Raw genomic sequence first — 21,911 nt, 5'->3', positions numbered from 1 at the left:
TGAAGAAAGAGAATCCAAAGTGACACACATTTAAGGATTCTACTATAATATAAATATCTAAAATATTCTCATGAAACTTCTAAATTAGAGTCTAAAATAGTACAATCAGCAAAGTAACCCTAAAATGCCACCAAGGCAGTCAACATTCACTATACAGAGGAGGATGCTGCACAGAGAATGAGATGTTTCTTAGATTACCACTCTACCCAGCAGGGATTTGGGAATGGTTGTTTTCCTGGGGACTCACATTTCCTTGACAAAAGTGGCTTCAGGGTTAGGAAAGATGTTGCCTTCATTCCTACCCAGAGCGCTGCCTGGGCAATAAAAGTTGATGCGCAAGTAAGTGTAATCTCCTTCCACAGACATACTTATATTCTGTTTAAAGAAAAAGAATGCATTAAAACAACAACCACTACCAAGTTTCTTAAGACAGATTAATGTCTGTCTTAATTTAATATATTATTTAATATTTATTATTAGTAGTATTATTAATCACCATTATTAGGTGTTACTAGCTGAGTGCATTTAAGAGTTTAACTTAAAAATCTAAATCTAAAAAAACCTCTTTTTAGAAAATGATTGTTTGTTTCCCGAAAGATTTACTGAATTTTCAAAGTATTCTGTATCATGCATATAACTAAAGCCTAAATGATGCTCAAAACCAACCAACCAAATAAACAAATAAATAAAAATAAATCAAGGAAAGATAGACAAATTATATTTCCAGATTAGATTTTTGTTGTTGTAGTTTGACCCATACCTTTATTTTATTTATTTATTTTTATGTGGTGCTGAGGATCGAATCCAGTGCCTTGCACATGCTAGGCTAGTGCTCTACCACTGAGCCACAACCCCAGCCCCTCCAGATTAGTTTAGCTTTCTACAAAGTGAAAATTAAAAGGGAATGAAAATGATTGCAGGACATTAGGATGAGATGGGAAAGTCAGTAAACTAGAGGTACAGAGTCTAAAGGAGCAGAGTACAAGATATGATATAGATTATTTATGGTGGGCACAACTGTTATTTTAAGAAATAAGTCTGAATGCAACTTGATGCAGTAAGAATCAGTACCTTGATTGTGGCAATGTGAAAAGGTGTTGCAATGCCAAACACTGGCATTATTACAGTCTCATACTTCTTATCAATATAAATCTTCATTTCCCGAATATGAGCTTCCTTAGGCATCAGAGATGGGTTCTTATAGGAAACATTAGATTTGCGAGCTCTGGAGTGGATTAAAACAACCAAAAAAACCCTGAAATTTTCTGCAGTCACACATAACTCTAACACAATCTCACTGCTAAGTGCAAACTCTTACTTCTGAATCTGCTGCTCTCCCTTCTGTTCAGTCAATCGTCTCTTGGCTTCTTCATTGAGTTGAGCTGCTAATTCTTTTTGATGTGCCCTTCGCTTCTCTTCTGCAGTCATTTCATTCTAGTGAAGGGAGAACCCAAGTTATCAGAAGTGTGAATCAACTGATATGGTATGAGATAAGTGTTATCTAAAACAGTAAACTTACCCGTGTTCTTTCTGTAAGCAATGCTGCCCGAGAACCTCTTCCCAAAAGGTCCTCTGCTTCATCTTTCTCCTCCTCCTCTTCTTCCTCATCTTCATTCTACGGGAAAAAGTTGCAATAATTAAAAAACACAAGTTTGTTTGTTTTTTTCTTTAGCCAAACATGTTTAACTTCCTCACTGTACTGGAAGTCCTACATTGCTCATTTATCTTCTTCCTACCTTTAGAAAAATCCCCACATTCTTTACTTTCTTCTTCACAGAAGTTAGAACAGTGGCTGGGCCATCCTAGAATAAAAAGGAGAATTTAGACTACCAATATAAAGCACATTCACTTTCTAACCTAGTACACAGCTGGGCAATAATTTTGAAACTTCTGGATTCTAAAACACTTGACAATGAATAAATATAACTTTTATCCTCCTAGTCTCTTATCAGAAACTATACTTATAGAACTGGGCATGGTGACACATGCCTGTAATCCCAGTGACTTGGGTCAGGAGGAGTGCAAGTTGAAAGCCAGCTGAAGCAAGACCCTAAGCAACTCAGTGATACCCTGTCATGAAATAAACAATAAAAAGGACTGGGGATATGGCTGAGTGGTTTGCTTCTAATAAGAACACTGAAATATTCACTATCATTAAAAATCAATTCTAAGTAAAAGAAGCCAGTCACAAAGACCACATACCAACAAAGATGTTGTGTCCACCGAGAACTAAAAAATAAATATTAAAAATTCTCTCTCTCCTCTCTCACTCTCTCTTAAAAAAAAAAAAAAAAAAAAAAAAAAAAAAAAAAAAAAAAAAAAGAAGAAAAGGCTGGGGATATAGATGACTGATAAAGTGTCCCAGTGTTCAATTCCCAGTACCAAAAAGAAAAGAAAGTAAATACATTGTATGGTATGTAAACTGTAGCTTGATGAATTTGCCATTAAAAAAAAAAGAAAGGGGCTGAGGCTGTGGCTCAGCAGTGGAGCTAGCACATGCGAGTCCCTGGTTCGGATCCTCAGCACCACATAAAAATAAATAAATAAAAAGGTATTATGTCCAACTACAACTAAAAAATAAATATTAAAAAAAGAAAAAAATCCCATTAGAATTAATTTCTGATATTATCATTTTTAAGTGGCTTGATTTAAATCATTCCCTGTTCTGGGCTAAAATCCTATTCTCAGCTGTACTGTTAGGCTATTCAGGGACCTCTCCCCTTAACTAGCATTTAACAAACAAGAAAATGCCCACAAAGTCCAAAATACGCTTCAAAAGTGAGTTCATAAACCAGAAGTTAAAGAGGCAATACATACCTCATCCACAAGTACTGTGTCACCAATGAATAGGGCATAGGTTTTCTCTTCTGGTTTTTTCCCCTCCTTGTTAGTCAGGTCTGAGAATCCCAAATTGATGCTGAAAACCATCCCTAAAACAGCAAAACAGATTAGTCTGTGGCTGTGAAAGGATGAATAAGAATTAGATTTATACAGAAAGGGTCATAAAGCTAACAGGATTACTCAAAAGCACTTTTCTATTGCAAGCATGTAAAACTCACCTTTTTTAAGTTTGTACTGATTTTTACTATTAATTACTAGAGAGCCTTCACGGAATTCAATTCCCATACCAAATCTGAAAAGAAGAGAAACATATCAGCAATATGCTAAAAGACTTGTAACATGGATCAATTATAATAATGCTCATTTCAATTTTCAAAATAATGCAGGTAAATTTGAAGTGATTTATCTCTCCTGATCAGTTAAGGTAAAGCATTCCAAGACAGTCTTTAGATTTTAAATATACTATATAATTCCATGTTGAAAAATCATTTTTAAATTAAGTACCTCATGTAGTACTTATTTATTTTTTTACATGGTGCTGAGAATTGAACCCAGTGCCTCACACATGCTAGGAAAGTGCTCTACCACTGAGCCACAATCCCAGCCCCAAGTCTTTTAACTTTAGCTTATTTACCCAGTTTTAAGCTTTAATTTACCATGAAATAGTTGTTTTCCTATAGACAGTTTAGCAGAGACTTTCATGAGATACATTACTTAGATAGTAAATTAAGAGATATAATTAAAAAAATGTTTCAGTTGTAGATGAACACAATACCTTTATTTATTTTTATGTTGTGCTGAGGATTGAACCCAGTGCCTCACATGTGCTTGGCAACCCCACCCCACGAATGATGGTAATTTTTAGTGCAACATTGATAATCACAGATTCATAAGACTTGGTATCACCAGCGAAGTCCACAAAGACACTATACACCTGAGACAAGACTAGTTTTCATCTAAAGATTGCCTAGAACTGTTTCCACAAATGTCCTTTTAGGTTTTTCTAAGTGTTCAACAAATACATTTGAGAAACACTAAATTAAGTAAAATTCAAAGTAAATAAATAAAACATTAGAGCATTCCAGAGTATTCAATTTGTAAATGTGAGCTAATTTAATCCTGGAACACCTACTGGAACACTACATTGGTCTTAAAAAAAATATCTATTCCATAAAACTGGGAAAATTTAAAATTTTTCTTACTTCTCTGATAACACCATTTGCTTGGCATACAGTTAAGTATTTCTATAAATACTGGTGAAATCAATCAACTCATTTAAGACTAGAGAATTACTACTGCCAGTAATGAAAACTGACTCAGAGTGACAAAACATATTATGGCATACCCTAGATTTTTGGTGATTTTGTTCAGCAGCTCTGGCTTCTGCTTTTTAACCACATCCATGACAGCATTATACACATCACATATCTTCACACCTAATAACAAGAAAAAAGGAAAACATTAAATTATCTTTCAGAGGGAAAAACCCCCAAACATCATTAGGTCAAATTTTTTTCCACCTATTAAGTCCCCTAAAGAAATTTTTCTTAAAGTGTGAACTAAGGAATGCAGAGTGGCAGGGATGACTATGACTAGAAATATGCTTTTTTGGGAGCACACACCTTGAAGTGAACCCAGTGTGCTCAACCCGAGTCACATCCCCAGTTGTTATACTTTATTTTGAAGTAGTGTATTACTAAGTTGCACAGGACCTCACTAAGTACTGAGACTGGCCTCAAACTTGCAATTCTCTTGTCTTAACCTTCTAAGACACTGGGATTACAGGTAAAAGCCACTGCTCCAGGCAGAAATTTGCATTTTTACAAAGAGAACACCCAGTCATTCCTTATTAGCCTGTTTGAGAATCATTTATCTAAGGAACACCAGCTGTCCTAGTGACATATTTTGAGTTACCAAAAGTATTACAGTAAAAAGTTACTATACATTTTGATGAACAGACCATGGAAGCAGGTCCATTTCATTCATTGCTAAATGTGCAAATTAGTGTTAGAAGAACTCCAGCATTAATTTTTTAGGTTTATTTTATAAATGAACACATCAAGCCAGAGTATACTGAAGATGGTGGCCTCAAGAAACCTTTATTCTCATTAAACTATTTATGATTGATTTAATAGGATTAAGATCAACTTAGAGATTCTGGAAGAATGGTAGGCTTACAAAACAGTTTAAAAGTGGGTAAGCATGAGGCTTCATTTAGCCAAATGAGAGTGCAGAATCCAAGGCAATAAAGTAGTCAAGTAATTTTGTTTTCTTCTTTGGTGTTAAGTAGCTTGCTTAGCAGTATTGCTACTTATTCTATTCCTTGTATCCTTGGTATTCACTCAATGTAGGATAAACATCATACATTCTATTGGCAGAGATAACTAGCACTCAGACCCTTTCATTTTTTTTTTTTTTAGGTATTGGGGATTGAACTCAGGGGCACCTGACTGACGACTGACCATATCCACAGCCCTATTTTGTATTTTATTTTATTTTTTTTAAATATTTATTTATTTTTTAAGAAAGAGTGAGAGAGGAGAGAGAGAGAGAATTTTTAATATTTATTTTTTAGTTCTCGGCGGACACAACATCTTTGTTGGTATGTGGTGCTGAGGATCGAACCCGGGCCGCACGCATGCCAGGAGAGCGCTCTACCGCTTGAGCCACATCCCCAGCCCCTTGTATTTTATTTAGAGACAGGGTCTTACTGAGTTGCTTAGGGCCTTGCTTTTGCTGAGGCTGGCTTTGAACTTGTGATCCTCTTGTCTCAGCCTCCCAGGTTACTGGGATTACAGGTGTGTGCCATGGTGCCCAGCTCTCAGACCCTTTTATTTTTATTTTAAAAAATATTTGTTTTAGTTGTAGATGGACACAATAGCTGTATTTATTTTTTATGTGGTGCCGAGGATTGAACCCAGTACCTCACACAAGCAAGGCAAGCGCTATACCACTGAGCCATAACCCCAGCCCTCAGACTCTTTTACACTAAAGAGTAACAGGCCAAAGTGTTTTTTAAAGATTTGGATAGAGGCCTAACAAATGAGATTTCTGTCAGCATCAGCGTTAAGCCACAATAACCACTCACATTTGAAAGAGAAGTAATCCAAGAGTTAAATGGTAGGATGATTTAAGGTCAGGGTCAGTAAAATCTTACTCTTATTTTTAAAAAATGAGAGCCTTAGGGGTACAAAACAAAAAAAAAATGGTCTTTTTTTTGTGCATGGGAAGCAAGCACTCTACCACTGAGCTTTATAAAATTTTAAGAAGGTTTTGCTAGGTGGCCCAGGCTGACCTTGAATTTGCAATTCTCTTACCTCGGTACCCAACAGCTGGGATTATAGGCACACACCACTGCACAGGGCTACTAGTGACATTTTTGTTATGTAATTTTAAATCATCTTTCCTAAGGCAATTTACCATGTCTTAATTCCTTCAGCAGTTCCTCTTGAAGTTGGAGCAGAAAGTTGTAATTTTCTTGAACTTCCTGAGAAGGATCTACCATCAAAGTGCGAACAAGGTTGGAGCAGTAAGACTTGAAGCGAATACCCATGGCACAAGTGATGGCTCCAAAATGCATATGATTTTTATCACTAGAGACCAAAAAAAAAAAGCATTTAATTACCCAAAGTAGCAGAGTCCTTACTATCACTGTCACAAAACTTCTAACAATAATTACTTTCCTTTCTATAAGAAAGTCAATGTTGTAACTGAATACAGACTTAAAACTTTTTTGTTGGTTTTTAGTAATCATACCTGTTAAAGGCAATGGAGTAAAAATTAGCAACGAAACTTTTATTATAAAAATTCAAGAAGGTGTGTATTGTATTCTAAAGATGCAAAGGATATACTAAATTGTATCCATTATAGTTCAGCAACACTATGGTTGTGAGGAGTCACTTATCCACAAGTCCTTTATGAATTGTGGGTTACAGTTAAACTCTTCAGACTCACTGGAGGAACACCTTTTTTTAAGGCATGCACCACCCTCTAATGTATAGAAACACTTTCTTTAAAATGTTCGTAAAATTAAGAGAGGAATTACTTTAAGGTATATCTAACACCATTAAAAAAAATTTTAGCGTATTCTGCATTTTAACTAATTTGGAAAAGTGCTTAAGTATTAGGTGAAATAAACTAAACATATAGAAGACAGACTAGTGATTATTATTATACTAGAATTTCAAATGAGTAAAAGTGAAAATAGGCTAAAATTCAAAATGGCTCTGATTGTTGTTACATTAGAAAGTTCTCACACTTACCTCACCACACTGAATTTGAGATTATAGTTGCCACCACTCTGAATGATAGGTGGGTAACACATTTCCACAGTGGAAGGATCTGCCCCAGCTAGGTATTTTTTCTCTTCAATAGCCTTTTCCACAGATTCAGCCAGTTTGCTATGTCGAACTTTCTGTAGGAGTACCCAGAAATAAAGAAACTAAAGGGTGGCAAATAGCAATGTGAAGTGCTAGGATGTTACCATTTGAAAACATCACATACCCTGATATAATTTATGGTTTATACATCAGACAATATATTGGTATACATACAAAGCAAGTTTGGAGAACAGTATGTAGAATTTATAGCTGCACTGAGGATATGTATATAAAATAATGAATAACCTCATTAAACCATAATGTAGGTTTAGTTATCTTGAAAGACAGATGGCAGAATTATTACCAACTTAGTGGTAAGGTCGTTTATTTACCTCATCTGCATCAACTATTTCCATGACTCTTTCCTTGAAGAATTTGTTGAAGACTTCAGAAGTGATGCTGGCTGCTTTCTTCATTAGGTTGAGCTCCCCATCCTCCTTTACAGCAATGGTATATGCCACAACTGCGCTGATATCAATCTATAGTCAAAGTGATAGTAAACATGCAAATACAGAACTGCTAAAAAAATGCATCTCTCCTATTTCGAATGTTATCAGTTATTCTACTTGATTACTTAGCAATCTTTTTTTTTTTTTTTTTTTGGTGTGAGGGATTGAACTCAGGGTGCTTAAGCACTGAGCAACATCCCTAGTTCTTTTTTGAGACAGGGTCTCATCAAGTTCTTAGGGCCTCACTATTTAGCAATTCTAAATCCGAGACTGGCCTCAAACTTGCAATCCTTCCGACTCAGCTCTCGGAGTCTCTGAGATTACAGGCGTATACCACCATGCTTGGCTACTTAGCAATCTCCATCAATAGTTTGCAGAATATTCAAATAGTCTCTCTTCTTGAATGGATTAAACATTTAAAATAGCTCTTTGCCAGGTCACTGTTGTGTTATAAGAGGCATTAAGCTAATGTACCTCTTAAAATGTAAATTCGCCTCTCTATAGGTTTTTGTCAAGGCTGAAGACAGAAGATAAGCAGGAATGGTGGGGGAAAAAAGAACACAAATCTATTTCTTGGTCAGAAGATTGTTCTCTGTTTCCAACACAGAAGTGGGTGGACAGTCTCTTGAACACCCCATTTTCTATCTGAAAAGTATAACTAATATATTGTTAAAAGGGGATGAAAAACATAAATGCAAATGAATATACAGTTTCCCCCAAACAAATGTCCTCCACTATCTTGTATGGAAGTCCAATATACTTCTGTCTTCTCAACTTTCAATTTGCTGCTTCCCAGTATTAGTCTTACTTTGTCAAAGCCCTCTTTGTTGAGGCAGTCATTCCAGCTCTTCATGAACTCTCCAGGGAATTTGTCTTTGCTGAACACACCAATTTTCTTGCCATTTTTGCTTTCTTTAATGGCTTCAATCATTTTGTCAAAGTTGCTCTTATTACTTTCATTCTATCAGTGCCACAGGGAAGAAAAAGGGCTTATTAGTTTCAAAATTAGACATCTGTGTTATAACTAGTAATAAGCAGAGAGAAATATTCTAAACCATGGATGGAATAAATTCTCCCCTAATCTCCACCTACTTCTTTTTTTCTTTTTAATATATGTATTTTTTATTTGTCAATGGACCTTTATTTTATTTATGTATATGTGGTGCTGAGAATTAAACCCAGTCCATCATACAAGCTAGGCAAGCAATCTACCACTGAGCTATAACCCCAGTCCCTCCACCTACTTCTTAAGGGCAGATTATAACACTCGAAGGTTAACACAAAATTCCTTTGGATATTTTTATATACTTAAGTAAAAGTACCAAGTAAGTTAACAAAACTATTCTTTTTCTTCAGAAAGTCAAGAAACTCAAACATATAAACAAAAATTTGAGGGAAAATTCCTGTTAGGTGAGTAGTGTGAAAAAAAGATCACATTCGCTAAAAACTGGAAACGAGGTTTATTTAAGTTACCTTAAGGATATTTAAGGTTATCTGGTTTCTGAAGGTCAAATGGAAACAGTGTACTGGAGAACAATAAAGTTAATGTTCACCAGAATTCCACAGCCCATTTATTTTACTGAAGAACTTTGGGTAATTGGACTCTTTTCTTCCTAACCAATAATGAAGATATGACAAAACTTTATATTATTACCATAGCCAGGTACAACTTTCCCCTTGAATCATTTTTAGAGTCATACACAGCATTTCGGAACAAAAAACCCCTCACTTCCAAAAACTTTTAAACATTTACGACACATTGTTTATTAGTTCTGACCTTTTCTCTTATTAGCAGTGTTATGGCAGGGGCTCCATTTGCATTCTCATTTCCCTTAGTGTTGGCAATCTGTTTCAAGAATTCCACTTTTTTCTTGCTGGCCATAAAGATGATTTTGTCATCACAGAAGACCATGATTGTATCAGTGAGTTCATAACCAAAGAGCCATGTCTATTGGAAAAGACAACAACAATAGTATTTACAGATATATGCTTGAAACATCCATAATGAAAATAATCAAATGATTGATATTTTTTAGTTTTATTCTTTTCTGTTGCTGGGGATTGAACCGAGGGCCTCTTGAATGCTAAGCACATGTTCTGTCATTCAGCTACGTACCCAGAATTAGGAATTTAAAACACTGAACAGTGCAGTAGACGATTCAGTGACATTATGGGCTGAAAACTGCTACAAACCTCTCACCTGTAATGCAGTTGATTTGGCATAAACAATTTCTTCATCAACACCCACTGATACAACAATAGCATCAACATTGGCACACTCATCTTCTCCTTTCTAAAAAAAAAAAAAAAAAAAAAGTAATTTTGTTACTTTCTTTTCAAACCTTTTTTTTTTTTTTAAAAGAGAGAGTGAGACAGAGAGAGAGAGAGAGAAAGAGAGAGAATTTTAACATTTATTTATTTTTTCTTAGTTCTCGGCGGACACAACATCTTTGTTGGTATGTGGTGCTGCTGAGGATCGAACCCGGGCCGCACGCATGCTAGGCGAGCGCGCTACCGCTTGAGCCACATCCCCAGCCCCTCTTTTCAAACCTTAACAAGACAAAAATACAGATTGAACATCTACTAGAGATATGTTTAATTTTCCTAATATAAGTTCCAAATTTCAGATACATGCCTGATTGGCAACCTCATAGCTCTTACTTACATTCTACTTATTAAACAGCTTGAGATAGAATTCACATACAATAAAATTTGCACATTTAAAGTGTATAATGTTTAATATATTCAGTTACATAATCATCACTATGATCTAAATTTATAACATTTTCACCTTCCCCAAGAGTAACCCTCTGCCATTAGCAATCATTCTTCCATCTTTTTCTGCCTCTTCTCCAGACTTAGGCAACCACTAACCACTAACCTACTTTTGTCTGCATGGATTTGTCTATTCTGTACATTTTTTCATGTAAATGGAATTGAATAATATGTGCCTTTGTGTCTGGTTTCTTTCATGTAATGTTTTCTAGGTTCATCTGTGTTGCAGTATATTATCAATAGTTCACTCCCTTTTGCCCAGATTTCCAGCGACTGGTGTTTGGATAAATCAAGTGTATGTCCACATGGACATACACTTGATTTTGGGTTATTTTGAACAATACTGCCATGAACCTCTGTATACCTTTATCCCCCCCAACACTGGGGACTGAATCTCAGGGCACTCTACTACTTCAGCTAAATTGCTGAGGCAAGCTTTGAACTTCCAATCTTCCCACTTTGTGTATAAGCTTTTGTGTAAATATACTTATCTTGGGTCTATACTCAGGAGAGGAATTGCTGGGTCCTTTGTCTAAATTTTTTGAAGAATTACCAATTGTTTTCCAGTGACTGATCCATTTTATTTCCTAATAAGAATGTATGAACTTCCAATTTTTCCACAAGCCAATACTTGCTATTATCTTTTTCATTATAGTCATCAAATGGGTACAAATTAGTACCATTTCAAGTGATGGTTTGATAATTCGTATATCTCTTTGGAGAAATGCCCTCTCAGATCCTTTGTCCAATTTGTAACTGATTTATTACTGAGTTGCAAGAGTTTTTATATTCTAAATAAAAATCCTTTATCAGACGTTATTTCCAAATATTTATTTGGTAGACTGTTTACTCATTTTCTTGAAGGAATAAGGGGAAGCACAAGAGTTTCTAATTTTGAAAAAGTTTAATTTTTCTGTTTTCTTGTGTCTTTAGTGACTTATCTAATCCAAAAGCCATAAAGGATTTACTTATACTTATAGACCAGTTTTAATTCTTATAGTTAGATGTGATTCATTCTGAATCTTTTTTTTTTTTAACAGAGTTATGGGGAATCAAACATAGGGCCTCACATGTGCTAGACACGTACCATGACACTGAACTATAATCCCAGCCCCTGAATTTATTTTTGTGTATGGTATAAGGAACAATCAAACTTATTTTTTTTCCATGTAAGTATTTAGTTATTCCAATGAGCTGTTAAAAAATATCTTTTTCTTCATTGAATTGTTACAACACTCCTGTCAAAAAATCAAATGACCAGAGGCTGGGGATATAGCTCAGTTGGTAGAGTGCTGCCTTGCATGCACAAGGCCCTGGGTTCAATCCCAAGCACCACAAAAACAAAAACAAATGATCATAAACATAAAGGTTTATTTCCAGACTTTCAATTCTATTTAATTAAGCTACAAGTCTATCTATAACAGTGCCACACTGTTTTGATTACCACAGCTTTGTTGTAGCTTTTGACATTGAGACATGTAAAGTCCTCCTATCATTTGCTACTCTTGAAAAGCTCTATAATACCAAAAGGCTGGTAATTCTGGCTTCCCCAATGAAGAAAAAACCAAAACCACCTATGTAAGAGTCTTCCATATTTTAAGGCTTCTAGTTACCAATAAAAATAAACAGGGGGTTCACTGTTGTTCTCTATAAGTTAAATTATATGATGCAAAGAAATTAACTATATGTAGTCCTCTGTTGATTTCCACTCAGAAACGTTCTTTTCCTTTAGACTGGAAACAACTTTTACCATTAGTACTTATGACCAGAATTTGGTACTGTTTTTTTCTTACTGAGGTAAGATAGTATTTCACTGTAGTTCTGATTTTTCCTGATGGCTAGGGAGAATTACAAGAAATGCTGAAAATAAAATCTAACTGATATATACATACTATTATATACAATAGCAGGTAAAATTATTCTTTTCCTGCCATCTGTATCTTTTTCAGTTAATAAATGAAAAGAGTACTTTTATTAGAATTCTAAAGATAAAACTGGGTTTCTTTGGAAGGTTTCTGATTTGTAATTATAAGGAGAGTTAAGGTCACTTGATTATCTTTTCAGATAGGATGTTAATATTGATAACTTATTAAACTTACTGGAAATTTATTTCAACAACTATAAGCAATAAGTAGCAAACTGCTGATTTGTCTTTTGTATTTAGGTAATTAGTATATCTGGGTTAAGGGCTTACTCTGAAGCTATCTCCTGGGTTTTAATCTTTGATTTTAGTACTTACTGTGACCTAAAGTTTTTGCATTCCAGTTTCTTTGATCTTCACGTCTATAAGCATTACTTTGAAGAATATCTGAGTAAATCTGTGTAAAGTGCTTAGAATGGTGTCTATCTCAACCCAAGCTAGGCAGACACTCTACCAACTGAGTTATATATCCCTAGCCCACTCAAAAAGTATGCAATTCAAAAGGAGATGATTTTAAGTGGTACCCAAATGTGGCTTCAAATATTCAATCACAAGCCGGGTTTGGTGGCCTATAATCCCAGTGGCTGGGGAGGCTGAGGCAGCAGGATCGCGAGTTCAAAGGCAGCCTCAGTGATACTGAGGCGCTAAGCAACTCAGTGAGACCCTGTTGCTAAATAAAGTACAAAATAGAGCTGGGGATGTGGCTCAGTCCTCAAGTGCTCCTGAGTTCAATCCCCAGTACCAAAAAACAAACAAACAAAAACAAACAAAAACCAATCACAGCAAAAGTAACATCCTTTTAATCTAAAGAATGTACTTGCTTGGTTCTAGTCCTTAACATCTGCTATAATTTAATAACACAGTTGTGTTATATTGCTTTTATTTTTTAACAGCTACTTTTTGATAATTAACACAATTTTTCCATTTGTAATGATATAAAGTATCATTTCTTTCTGTTTTTTTAAGATTTTCTAGTTGTTGATGGATCTTTATTTTATTTATTTGCTTGTGGTGCTGAGAATCAAATCCAGTGCCTCATGCATGCTAGGCAAGCACTCTACCACTGAGCTACAACCCCAGCTCTAAAGTATCATTTCTTAAACGTATTTAGGTTTAAAGAATTCAAGGGGCTGGGGATGTGGCTCAGGCGGTAGCGCGCTCGTCTGGAATGCGTGCGGCCCGGGTTCGATCCCCAGCACCACATACCAACAAAGATGTTGTGTCCGCCGAGAACTAAAAAATAAAATATTAAAAATTTCTCTCTCGGGCTGGGGATGTGGCTCAAGCGGTAGCGCGCTCGCCTGGCATTCGTGCGGCCCGGGTTCGATCCTCCAGCACCACATACCAACAAAGATGTTGTGTCCGCCGAGAACTAAAAAATAAATATTAAAAATTCTCTATCTCTCTTTCTCCTCTCTCACTCTCTCTTTAAAAAAAAAAAAAAAAAATTTCTCTCTCTCTCTCTCCCCTCTCTTTAAAAAAAAAAAAAAGAATTCAATAGTTTTTTTTTTTTTTGGGGGGGGGTGTGAAGGCGAAAAGAATGCAGAGTGGTAAGGTAGTAGAGCTGGAGTTGTTATATCCTAAGTGACCAACAAACACTCTTAGGTGTGGTGACACATGCCTGTAATTCCAGCAGATTGGAGGCTGAGGCAGAAGGATCCTGAGTTCAAAGAGCAACAACTAAACAACTCAGCAAGATACTGTCTCTAAAGGGCTGGGGATGTGGCTCAAGCGCCCGGGTTGGATCCTCAGCACCACATACAAAGATGTTATGTCCGCCAATAACTAAAAAATAAATATGAAAAAAATTCTCTCTCTCTCTTAAAAAAAATAAACAAAGATACTGTCTCTAAATAAAATATATATTTAAAAAAGAGGCTGGGGATGTGGCTCAATGACTAAGTGCCCCTGGGTTCAATTACTGGCACCAAAAAAAAAGCCACTAAGCTTCATTTTGATTTTCTAGCTGTTTGAATAAATAAAAGAGAAAGAAACAAACCTAAAGGAAAAAGGTTTACTTGGAAGAGACTCTTCATTAATATTATAAGGTAGTAGCACATTTCTTTTTTTTTTCAAAAGAGAGAGTGAGAGGGGAGAGAGAGAGAGAGAGAGAGAGAGAGAGAGAGAGAGAGAGAGAGAGAGAGAATTTTTAATATTTATTTATTTTTTTAGTTCTTGGCGGACACAACATCTTTGTTGGTATGTGGTGCTGAGGATCGAACCTGGGCCGCACGCATGCCAGATGAGCGCGCTACCACTTGAGCCACATCCCCAGCCCTGTTTTTTCTTTTTTTTGGGTACCAGTGTTTAAATGCAGAGATGCTTAACAACTAAGCCACAACTCGAGCCCTTTTTATTTGAGACAAGGTCTCACTAAGTTGCTTAGGGTTTTGCTAAATTACCAAGGCTGGTTTTTGAACTTGTAATCCTCCAGCATCAGTCTCTCAAATGGCTGGGTTTATAGGCATGCATCACCATCATACCAGGCCCTTCACTGACCTACCCCCCCCCATCAGTAATTTTAGACCTCTTGGGTTAAATCTGTGGTTTATCTTTATATTTTATTTTCAATATTAAGTCTTCTCATCAGGAATTGTTCCTTCACTTTTTTTTCCCCTCATCTCTCATCAAATTTTTTATTTCAGCTATTATTTTTAATTTCTAAGAGGTTTTATCCCCAGGGCTCTAATCATGAATATACAATAGCTTTCAGTATTTTGTAAGCACTGAGGAAATGGAGGGAAGGAAATGAATAAGAATTACAAGATTCCTGTATTAAAGGATGTGAGTTTGAGATTAAAAAAGTTTCTTGCAGTTCTTAAGTTAAAAACACAAAACAAGGGGCTGGAGTTGTGGCTCAGCAGCAAAGTGTTCATATGGCACCTGTGAGGCCCTGGGTTCAATCCTCAGCATCACATAAAAATAAATAAAATAAAGGTATTGTGTCCAACTACAACTAAAAAATAAATATTAAAAAAAAACTACAAACAAACAAGAAACTCCCATAAAACAAAACAAAAAAATACATACCAAGGCACACCATGGGAAATTTCAAAACCAAGGGATAAGTGGCTGGCACGTAGCTCAGTTGTAGTGTACTTCCCTAGAATGCATCAGGCCCTGAGTTCGAGCCATAGTATCGAAAAAAACAAAATAAAGAAATCCCCCCACAAAGAAAGAAAACAACAAGAACAAGAGATGATTTTAAAGTTTCAAAGAACAGACCACACATACAGAGCATACATATTACAGATACCCCACCTTCTCGAAGTATGGAATAGAATCATATCAGCCATCTCAAAATACTAAAAGCTTGAAGACTGATAAACCGTGGCTTCAAAATTCTAATATTATCATTATTATTTGGTACAAGGGATTAAACCCAGGGGCGCTTAACCACTGAGTCATATCCCCAGAACTTTTTTATTTTAAGATAGGGTCTCCGTAAGTTGCTCAGAGTTTCACTAAGTTGCTGAGGCTGGCTTTGAACTTGCAATCCTTCTCCTTCAACCTCCTGAGCCATTGGGATTGCAGATGTGTGCCACCACACTCACCAAAATTCTAAGATTATTTTAAACTCAGAATGATATACTTAGTGAACTATATATTATTAAATAAAAATGAGGACAGATTTTATAGTTTTGATCTTGAATGTCCCCCAAAAGCCCATGTGTTATAGGCTTGGACTCCAGCCTGTGGCATTATTGCAAGGTGGTAGAAACATTAGTAGGTGTGTAGTGAAAGGCAGTCATGTCATTGGGAGCATGAACTTGAAGAGAATAACTAGAACCCAGCCCCTTCCCCACTCTTTTTGCTTCTTGGCTAACACAAGATGAGCAGCCTCTTTTGCAATGCACTCCTGCCATGACATACTGCCTTATTACAGGCCCAAACACAAAGGGGTCAACTGTCTATTGACTGGAACCTGTGAACCAAAAAATAATAATAATAATAATAAACTTTTTCTATGAGTTGTTTATCTATTTCAAGTATTTTATTGCTGTGATTAAAAACTAACACAACATAACAACACTTATTATTTCTGAAGACAAAAAAAAAAAGGGCTCAGGAAATTTGTATTCTATGCATCCTATAATTTTGTATTCTGAGGATTAAATCCAGGGTCTTGTACATGCCGGGCAAGCACTCTAGCACTGAGCCACATCCCAGTACTTAAGCATCCTTTCTTAAAAAGCTCTTAGAGAAAAGGCTTTTAAAAAAACAAAGATAAAACCCAAACTGGGGTTCTAAAACACAGGGATCCAACATTGGAAAGGCCAAGGTTCAAAAGGCCTATATCAGAAAGAGCAGGACAATGAAAGGACTTAAAAAATTAAGGATGGGACATTTGTTTAAAACAACAACAACAACAACAAAAGAAAAACCGGAGGCAATCCAGGAAAAATTAACACGTGGAAAAGCAGTTTACCTACCAAATGCAAGGCTCTGAGTTTCATCCTCAACATAGGAAAGAAAAAAAGCAAACCAAACAAAATCAAACCCCCTGAAGAGAAAAGGAAAGGTATTCATTACTCCTTTTCTTAACCCAACAGTGAAAATATTTATATGTGAATAACAATGCAAATACTGACAAGTGATTTTACTAAAATTGAGGAAGAAAAATTAAGGATGGAGCTGGGGTTGTGGCTCAGTGGCAGAGCACTCGCCTAGCATGGCTGAGGCACTGGGTTTGATCCTCAGCACCACATAAAAATAAATAAATAAAGATATTGTGCCCATCTACAACTAAAAAATATTTAAAAAAATTAAGGATGTACATATGATAAAGCAAGTATAATAAAATGTTAATTGTATCATTTAGGTGGTGGGTATATGGGTTCACTATAAAATTCAGTTTCCTGTTAGAAACTTTTTCATAACAATGTTACAAAAAAGTTTTAAAAGTATCAGAATGTAGAGGACTTGGATAAGTGTGTAGTATAAAAAAATTAAATTCGAATTTACCCAAGAGTTAATATCCACCATTCACAAATCAAGAAATAGCACTACACAGATTTTAGAAACATGAAAGAAACAGAGAAACTCAAAAGTGGTTGCCTCTTACTTGCTTTAAACCTTTCTCAGAACTATTTTAAAAAAACAATGTGCATATACTAAGTGAAAAACATTTTTCAGGTGAGAATTGAAGAAAATATCATAATAGTTGGTAAGGATTCTAAAATTATAAAGATGGGATCTGAATATTAAAAGTTGAGGAAATACTGCAGAAGAACAAATACCTTCCTTTGAACCAAGTTGACACTGCCATACAAACACCACCCTAGCTACCTATCCAAATAATTTATCATCCAAACTGAGAAAATTGTGAGAAAAGGGTGTACCAATAATGGAGATAAACAGCTCTAGGAAAGGCAGGACATATTGTCCCTATAAGTAGAGCCTAGACAGAAATCTCTTTTTAAACCAACAGATACATGAAAACTTAAATCAGTCATTACCATTTACTGAGTGACTACTATATGTCACAAAAATAATATAAAATGTAGATAATTAGACATTTAAAAGTTGAGTAAGCGGAACAACAACAAAATTAACCTATCTGGGAATTTACCTCCACCTAACTCTTTTTCATTCAAAGACCACATCATTATTTAAATATTTCTCTATCTTGCTCCAACGATACAAGAACCATAACAGATGAGATGAAGCTGGGTGCAGCAGCGCACACCTACAGCCAGCTGTTTAAGAGGCTGAGTCAGGAGGATTGCTTGATCCAGGGGCCTCAAGGACAGCTTGGACCTGGGCAACATAATTAGACCCCCATGTTGAAAAACAAAATAAATGTGAGATGAATGAAACCAATCCACAGCTTTGCTGAAAGTAGTACGAGAATTGTTTATATTTCAAAAAACCTTTCTGAGCCACAGAGCACAGCTGCCTAGTCTTACAGAACAGTCCAGAACAAGAAACCAAGTCACCATTTAAGTCAAAGAGCCAGAAAGCTGCAGTCAAGAGAAGTCTTGAGCTGGGTGCTGAGGAGCATGCCTGTAATCCCAGTGGCTTGAGAGGCTGAGGAAGGAGGATTGCTAGTTCAGGATCAGCCTTGGATTTTGGCAAGGCCATAAGCAACTTAGTGAGACCCTGTCTTAAAATGGATATGGCTCAGTGGTTAAGCACTCCCAATCTTCAGTACCAAAAAAAAAAAAAAAGTTTGTTTTTTATTAGTTTTCTTCATTGGTGCAAATATCCTTTCTGGGGTTGTAGCCATTCACCACTCCAATTCTGACAGTTGGCAAAGAACTGCATGAATGAATGCACTGAATCAGTATTTCTTTTGCAAACAGCTTTGTGGAATCCTTCAAGATAAAAGGCAGATAAGTGTAGTCAAGGTTTATCTACAGCAGGATGTCCTAGCCAGTAGGTCTCAAATAATTAATAGGTATACCTGAACATTAACACTCACCCTCAAAGCAGCTAGAACCCCAGAATGATTAACCTCTTGTTTCCCCCCCTGCCCTGAGCAGTATAAACCATATTACACTAAAATGTCGTAATAATGAACATGCTGAACATCCCTGATTAAGTACCTACCCAGTAAGAAGAGGACAGAGGAGAGAAATCCACAGGCCACTTCCATGCTCCACCACAACCACCTAGGGTTTTTTTATGATGGTACTGGGGATTGAACCAAGGGGCACTCTACAAGTAGGCTATATCCCCTGCTCATTTTATTCTATTTATTTTTTTGGTACTTGAGATTGCGCTAAGGGGCACTGAACCACTGGGCCATCTCCCCAGCCCTTTTAAAAAATATTTAGAGACAGGGTCTCACTGAGTTGCTTAGGGCCTGGCTAAATTGCTGAGGTTGGCCTGAACTCTCAATCCTCCTGCCTTAGTCTTCTGAGCCAATGGGATCATAGGCGTGTGCCACCTGTCCAGTCCCAGCCCCTTTCATTTTGTGACAGGGTCTCATGAAGTTGCTCAGTAGCCTCAAAACTCAGATTCTCCTGCTTTAGCTTCCCAATTAGTTGGGATTATAAGCATATACCATTATGCCTGACTCCACTAGGATTTTTTTTTAAAGCAGAACCATACAGGTGCTGCAAACCCTTTTTATTCCTAGCAGTTCTAACTTAATAACTAAGATTTAAGAATGGACAACACTCAAATGTCCAAGAAGAGTCATACACTATAACAAATTCTAGTCACAAAGGAGGCTCCTATGTGATTTTTTTGTGTGTGTGTGTGGTGGGGAGTGGAGTTGGGGATCTAACCAAGGGCCTCTGAAACTAGGTAAGCACTCTCTACCACTGAACTATACTCCTAGTCTTATGTTTGATTTTTTGACTAAATGACAGTCTCTAAAATAGCACTACATTCAACTTGCCATGTATGAGCTTCTCATCTGAGGACTAAACCTACTATGGATTAAAAATATTTTGGGGGTGGGGGAGATGATGACAGATGATATCTCTTTGGGACATGAAAAGTATTTTTTCCTTAGCATTATTCCTTAAACAGTACAATAATCATTTGTAGAGCACTTAATTGTAGGTATCATAATTTAGAGATGATTTAAAGTATAAGATGTGCAGATTATATTAAAATACTTCACCATTTTATATATGCTACTTAAGCACCTGAGGATTGGGTATACTTAAGGAGGGCAGGGTCCAGGAACCAACCCCCCAAGACACCAAAACCTAGGGACGACTGTATTAGAAACACAAGAGTTAATGTTTTATAAATTTTATAAATTTCTTCTCAGATAAAAAAAAAATCATGGTATCACACTTTACCTAAAAAAAACGAAAAACCATGGTATCGCACTTTTTTTTTAGGATGTAAGTTATGAAAACTGTAATTAAGAAACAATAAAGCCTTTTGTTTACATTAACTTTAAAATGAAATAACTTGATGAAATTTGAATCACTGGGACAAGAAACGACATCAAGGGTGTTTAATTTAAGGGTTTATGGATGGAAGAGAGGGCTTCTTATTATTACCAACATATAAGGATTAGAAAATACTTGAAAAAAGTTTTTGCTAATGGCTGAGGTTGTGGCTCAGCAGCAGAATGCTAGCCTAGCATGTGAGGCCCTGGGTTTAATCCTCAGAACTACATAAAAATAAATAAATAATATAAAGGTACTGTGTCCAACTATGCCTAAAAAATAAATTAAAAAACAAAGTTTTCACTCACACACATTATGTTCAAATATAAATATGTGATAGTAAGGCTGTAAAGTCACTTGATAGAAATTAAACAATAAGAATTTCAAAACAGCTGCGAAGGCACAGGCCTGTAATCCCAGCAACTTGGGAGGCTGAGGCAGGACAATCACAAGTTTGAGGCCAGCCTTAGAAACTTAGGAAGACCCTTTGTCTCAAAAATAAAAAGGGCTGTGGGTGTAGCTCAGTGGTAAAGCCCACCTGGGTTCAATTCCCAGTACTAGGAGAAAAAAATTCAAAACAAAACTTATGTTCAGCATTCATCTAGCATGGAGTTCTTAATTTTTACTTTTAATAAAATGTAACCGAGAGGGCTGGGATTGTGGCTCAGTAGTAGAGTGCTCACCTACCATGCATGAGCACTGGGTTCAATCCTCAGCACCACATAAAGGTAAAATAAAGATATTGTGTCCACCAAAAACTAAAAAAATTTTAAAAAGTATTTAAAAATGCAACTGAGAATCCATTTTATCTTCAATTATCTAACTCAGACTCAAAAACAAGCATGAGCAAGTATCTTTTTTATGAATGGCAGGAAAACAACCAATTTTTATAGCTTTCCTTCAGCAGAGAATCAATCTTAAGGATAATTTTCAATGCTGAAATCACGGTTGATCATTTTTGTCAGAACATTTTCAGGTTTCTAAAGTCATTATAGTTATGTCTTCCCTTGGTAGCACTGTTTGAGGCTAGACAGGTTATACAGCTCAGGCTGCATCACAGCATGCAATCAAACTATTCAGTTAATAAATTACTATCGTTAAAAATAAGTTTTAACTATGTACGTTTTTAAAGCAGCAAAACTGCCCAATTTTTAATGAAAGACTAAGATCTGCCATCGTTTTTCTGAACACGTGCCCCAGACACCTACCAGCTTGGGAAGCTAATAAGGTTTTAAGCATCACAATGTTTTTGTTTTGGTTTTACATTACTAAAGCCTAAGGGTTTTCAGTGTTAGGTCTGTTGTTACTCACAGCAGGGCCTAAAACACGAAGCAGTTGCGTGTGAGCATTATTTCTTTTAACTCCAGCAAAAGGCCCGCAAACGATAAAAGCGAAGGGCTCGACCCACATTCCCCTTGCCCCTCCATCCCTTCTTTACAAAGATGGTTTAATTCTGGCGGGACCTGGCGTGGAACACCTTGGTTCTTGAGGGACAGAGAGTGCGTGGGTGTGTGTGAACACCGCAGGAGGATCAGTAATGCGTGATTAGAGTGGGAGGGAAAGATGTTGCTTCTTCTAGGGCGGGAAGAGACGGCGAGAGGTGGCTGTTATGCATGACCCGGGCCGGCACGCGGGGAAGATGGTGATCGCAGGGTTGGGCAATTGCGGGGGGGTTCCCTATTACCAGGTG

The 21,911-nt window shown here is 36.4% G+C and overlaps 1 protein-coding gene across 1 annotated transcript in view; it reads right to left on the bottom strand.

Moving 5' to 3' along the window:
- The window catches only part of Supt16h (SPT16 homolog, facilitates chromatin remodeling subunit), a 33,581-nt gene that overhangs the window by 11,309 nt on the left and 361 nt on the right, over window positions 1-21,911 (bottom strand). The window contains exons 2-15 of the mRNA XM_005341477.4: window positions 9,870-9,962; window positions 9,447-9,617; window positions 8,478-8,630; window positions 7,553-7,699; window positions 7,104-7,255; window positions 6,262-6,434; window positions 4,187-4,277; window positions 3,060-3,133; window positions 2,818-2,930; window positions 1,737-1,802; window positions 1,520-1,615; window positions 1,319-1,434; window positions 1,072-1,225; window positions 248-375 (exon numbers count right to left, since the gene is read on the bottom strand). Of these exons, the coding sequence (XP_005341534.2) occupies window positions 248-375; window positions 1,072-1,225; window positions 1,319-1,434; window positions 1,520-1,615; window positions 1,737-1,802; window positions 2,818-2,930; window positions 3,060-3,133; window positions 4,187-4,277; window positions 6,262-6,434; window positions 7,104-7,255; window positions 7,553-7,699; window positions 8,478-8,630; window positions 9,447-9,617; window positions 9,870-9,962 (1,727 nt within the window). The remainder of the gene's footprint in view (window positions 1-247; window positions 376-1,071; window positions 1,226-1,318; window positions 1,435-1,519; window positions 1,616-1,736; window positions 1,803-2,817; window positions 2,931-3,059; window positions 3,134-4,186; window positions 4,278-6,261; window positions 6,435-7,103; window positions 7,256-7,552; window positions 7,700-8,477; window positions 8,631-9,446; window positions 9,618-9,869; window positions 9,963-21,911) is intronic.

This window comes from Ictidomys tridecemlineatus, chromosome 5 (assembly GCF_052094955.1).
Source record: "Ictidomys tridecemlineatus isolate mIctTri1 chromosome 5, mIctTri1.hap1, whole genome shotgun sequence".
NCBI lineage: Eukaryota > Metazoa > Chordata > Mammalia > Rodentia > Sciuridae > Ictidomys > Ictidomys tridecemlineatus.
This window is presented reverse-complemented; position numbering and strand designations above follow the sequence as displayed.